Genomic DNA, 4,398 nt, shown 5'->3' with positions numbered 1-4,398 from the left:
TGTGTGTGGCCTGATCGTTATGTACTGGCCTTGATCCTTAATGTTATGTTTAGTTTCTTGAGACGAATATGAGGGTGTTATGTCGTGTCTCTTATGCTCTCTTTTGAGGGGAAATGTAGAGAGGAGCCTCGAAGGTAAGACATTAAGGAGTTAGAGAATGAGAGGGCTGAAGTGGGGCATTTGTGTATTGCCTATAGTGTAAGAGAAGTATTTAACTTATCTATATCTGTGTATGATGTTAGATATACTCATCATCATGCAGTACAGTAAAGTCCATCCCATGCATTATGTAGAAATGCTCCTCAGTGTGGTTCTATGTCCTGGGATTTCTTCGCTTTTTGCATTGGATTTACGAACTGTCTCCCATCCTCTGAGTTTAGGCAGCTGTGGGAAGTCCAGGTGGTATTCTGTGACTGGGAGCCATGATGGTATGTCTATTGGAGGAATATCCAAGAGTTCCCATGCTCTCTGTAGATCTTTAGGTTTTTTGATGGGGCATCTTCTACCATTTTTCTGGAATGTTAGCCCAAATGGAAACAGCCAACGGAACATGATCTTTGCATTCCTTAGTTGATCTGTAATTGGCTTCAGTATGCGCCTTTTATAAAGTGTAGAGGGAGCTAGGTCCTGAAAAAATGCAATCTTGCAGTTGTCAATCTCACAGTTACTTCCCTCTCTTGATGCCTTTAAAATGGCTGCAGTGTCTTTGTAACACAGGATTCCGCATATCACATCTCTGGGGGGCTCATCCTCTTTAGGAGGTGGTCTCAGGGAGTGATGGATTCTTTCTATGACCATGTTATCTGATATTTCTTTTGATGTTAGTTCAGCGTATATTTCTTTAGCTTTCTTATATCTTATACACATGTATATCATGTGTTATAGTCTCTGGTAGACCCTTTATTCTGATGTTCTTACGTCGACTTCTATTCTCTTGGTCTTCATTAATAGTGTCGGGTTGAGCCCCTCCGCCTGTGTAGTTAAGCAAAATGCTACTGCGGTGCTGTGCTCTGTGATGGCAGTCTGGTAGCGGTATCCGCTGCAGCGCTGGAGGTGTCTTGCTCCATCAAGCTGTCCATATCCGAGTGGTCTGGGACGTCTGATTCTTGCAGCACCATCTTGGAAGCCTGTACCGGTGGAGATAGCAGCTTTTCAAGGAGGTATTTATCGAGGTCCCCCTGTCCTTTCATCGTTTTTGGGCTTGCTGGTGTTTTTCGTACGCCTTGCTTCACTCCGATTTACCCATTTCGATGATTTTGGTCGCGGGATTGCTAAGGATCAGGTTTAGTACAGCGGGAGCTCAAGGATTAAGGGTCCGCCATGCAACTCAGTCAGGTTCCGCCCCCTATAAATGGAATTAACCAAGAAAAAACAGTGGCTGCTTTTGTTTCTCCTTGGATATCTTGGAGCAGCCCGACCATCTTTCACCTCCACATTGTGGAAAACCTGACTGATTGAGAGACTTGTATCACATGGTGAGCTGGTTCAAGCAGTTTCTTTTTCCCTTATTCTCATTCTGGATTACACCTTTATGATGGAACTTCCTCACTCATTTAACCCCTTTGCCAACATTAGTTTAAACTATAGCTTGACTTATACCAACTGGTATCTCATGAAAGATCTGAAACATATATCCACCTTTTTAAGAATTATTTATTTGTTGTTTTAAGCTATGCCGGTGTTCACAAAGGTATTTAATGTTTATGTTTATAATTTAATTAATGCTACATATTCAAAAAGTGCCTCTGAAGTGAATTATTTCTACAAAGCTTTCCTTCTGACCGACCGCAGCATTCATGCTACCAGCACGGAAGCCACAGCTATGGGGGAATCCACTGTGCAGTATCCAGAGTCCAAAAACTGTTAAACCAAGTCCTGCCTACATGCCAAATATGAAGATAACCCAAAGGAAAATCGCTGGGGGCCCCCTCATTTGAAGCCCCTTCAGCCCTTCAGTGTGATCATACTAATAGAGTTGAAGTCAGAAATAAACGTCTCACTACACTTGCTCCTGATGTGCAGGGTGAATGCAGTTTAACTAGGTAGGGAGCTGTAGTAACACAGCTTTGCCCCCAAACCAAGAAAAGACATTTGAATGGGAGTAAACTCTAAACACCTATAAAACCTATTTAACTTATTTACATAAGATAATAGATAAGAAGACAATATAACAGGTAAGCATTGGCTTATTTTTATTGTATGATGGAGTACAGTAAACTATTTGCTTGAATACACTGAAATCCTTTCGAAGTAAACTTACTTTTCTCAAAGAAGAAATACTGGGATTTTAATGACCACTAAAAATGATGAACACGTCTGAAGGAGCCAATTCTTGGGTTGGAAGCTCCCCAGTCGCTGTATCTCCTGTACTCTCCAGGTCTCAGGTAATACTGACGTCCCCTGTAGTTGGGTTCCTCATAGAACATCCAGTATCCATCTTGTACTTGACAGGAATGAATGTCGTTGTAGCGGAATCTCTCATAAACATGAGGACAATCTTCATTGAACTCCATCATCTGACCACGGAAGTCTTCCTTTTCATAAATCCTGACTCTGAATGAACCTTGATGCTGTTGTCAGGAAAAATGATAGAATTATATTAAATATTTTAATGACATGAAATAGTCTTGTAATGAAGCAAAATAGGTATATATTTAATGGCTGTAGAACATTAAGGTTGTCAATGGAAATTGTAAATCGAAAGAGTGTACTATTATACCTTGAAAGATTGTCAAATATGAGTATTATAGTTTAGAAAGTCTTTTAGGAAACAACTGACCTGAGGGCTTAAGCGACAAGACCGTATAGAGTCATTATAACCCATCCATTGCTGGAAGTCAGGATACTCTCCTCTGTGAAGGAAGTACTGGTGTCCTCTGTAGTTGGGGTGTTCATACAAGATCCAGTTACCACTTTCTACACGGATAGAGTTACAACGTCTGAAGTATGAGGACAATTCTGGACATTCAGAGTGGCACTCATAAGAGCGACCCTGAAAGTTCCTGTCTTCATAGAAAATAATCTACATACAGGAAATGAAATTAATGAAAAATAAAATTGTTATACTTAAAGTCCTTGAAATTAGTAAATAACAAAGTCCTGTACTACATCATCAATTGTTACATTTAGCCTCTTAGCATGACTCATCTCAGGCTCTCTTCTGGCCTTTTCAGTTCATTTGCATATGACTTTACAGACAACTTATTATGCAAATGGGACACAATTCTATAAAAGATATTTCATTCACTGTTTTATACTTTAGGGTGCTACTAGTTTAAGGGGTAATGACTGGTGAGTAACAACTAACAAAAAATTCCAATTCTCATATCAAAGTCTCAATATATAATCTAATACAGATAACAAAAACATTTTATAGCATACATTAGGAAAATGCATTTGGTACTAAAGGATACTTTTATTTTCTTACCTTTCCCATTTTGCCTTTTGGACTAGTGTTCTCCAATAAATTCCAGGAGTGCAGAGACCCTTTTATACTTCCATCCTCTATTGCGTTTAGATACTGCTGACATTTTGCCAACTAATCAGAATGAAAAACTTTGTTTACTGAAGACTTTTCAGTATTTGCTGTGGCTATTGTTGCAGTATTTTTGCTTGTACAAATTTGTAGAAGCTTCTCCAAGAATAGTACAAATAAATCTTTTATTTAAAATGTTTTATATAGTGTATATGTACATATACCTCCAGTCAAGTGTGACTTTTTATCATTCAGTTTATTAAATAACATAATATACAAACATAATGTCAGGCAGTCCCCGAGTTACGTACAAGATAGGTCCTGTAGGTTTGTTCTTAAGTTGAGTTTGTAAATAAGTTGGAACTGTATACTTATTGTAACCCCAGTCAAACTTTTTTTGGTCTCTGTGACAATTGGATTTTAAAAATGTTGGGTTGTTATAAGAACCAGGATAAACAATAAATCGTAATTGCAGACACATTTGATAATTGTTATAGCTGTTTATTGTAGCCTAGGACTACAGTACAGCAAATAGCCAAAATCCAGAGGTCCGTTTGTAACTAGGGGTCGTATGTAAGTCAGGTGTTCTTAAGTAGGGGACCGCCTGTACAGTGTATAAAATTCAGAGTGCTGGACACGCATGTCCAAAATACAAAGCTCAAGAAGTGACATAGATCATTGAACAAATTTGGGAGAATATAAGTGAAAATGGAGAACTTCTGGTTCCAGCATGGTGATGTGTGGAGGTACCCCCAAGTGCTCCCGCTCACCGGCCAAGAAACCTGCAGCCGGGCACGCAACCAGCCAGGCAATTAGTGCTTTGGGGTGCCGTTACACACACAGAGCCTCCAGACATCAGAATAACAACCCATTCAGTGTGCCAATATAGCCCATATAGCCCATGTGCACAAGGCATGCAAGGA

At 39.5% G+C, this 4,398-nt stretch overlaps 1 protein-coding gene across 1 annotated transcript; it reads right to left on the bottom strand.

Moving 5' to 3' along the window:
* Positions 1–2,168: 2,168 nt before the first annotated feature.
* On the bottom strand, positions 2,169–3,519 carry LOC140074534 (gamma-crystallin-3-like). Its single transcript, XM_072119508.1, has 3 exons — positions 3,428–3,519; positions 2,780–3,022; positions 2,169–2,570 (listed from the first exon to the last, which is right to left on the bottom strand). Exons 1-3 carry the CDS (start codon positions 3,434–3,436, stop codon positions 2,298–2,300), a joined length of 525 nt encoding a protein of 174 aa, XP_071975609.1. The 5' UTR covers positions 3,437–3,519; the 3' UTR covers positions 2,169–2,297.
* Between the last annotated feature and the right edge of the window lie 879 nt (positions 3,520–4,398).

This window comes from Engystomops pustulosus, chromosome 8 (genome assembly GCF_040894005.1).
Source record: "Engystomops pustulosus chromosome 8, aEngPut4.maternal, whole genome shotgun sequence".
Taxonomy (NCBI): domain Eukaryota; kingdom Metazoa; phylum Chordata; class Amphibia; order Anura; family Leptodactylidae; genus Engystomops; species Engystomops pustulosus.
Note: the sequence above shows the minus strand (reverse complement) of the source record. Positions and strands in the feature narration are given on the sequence as shown.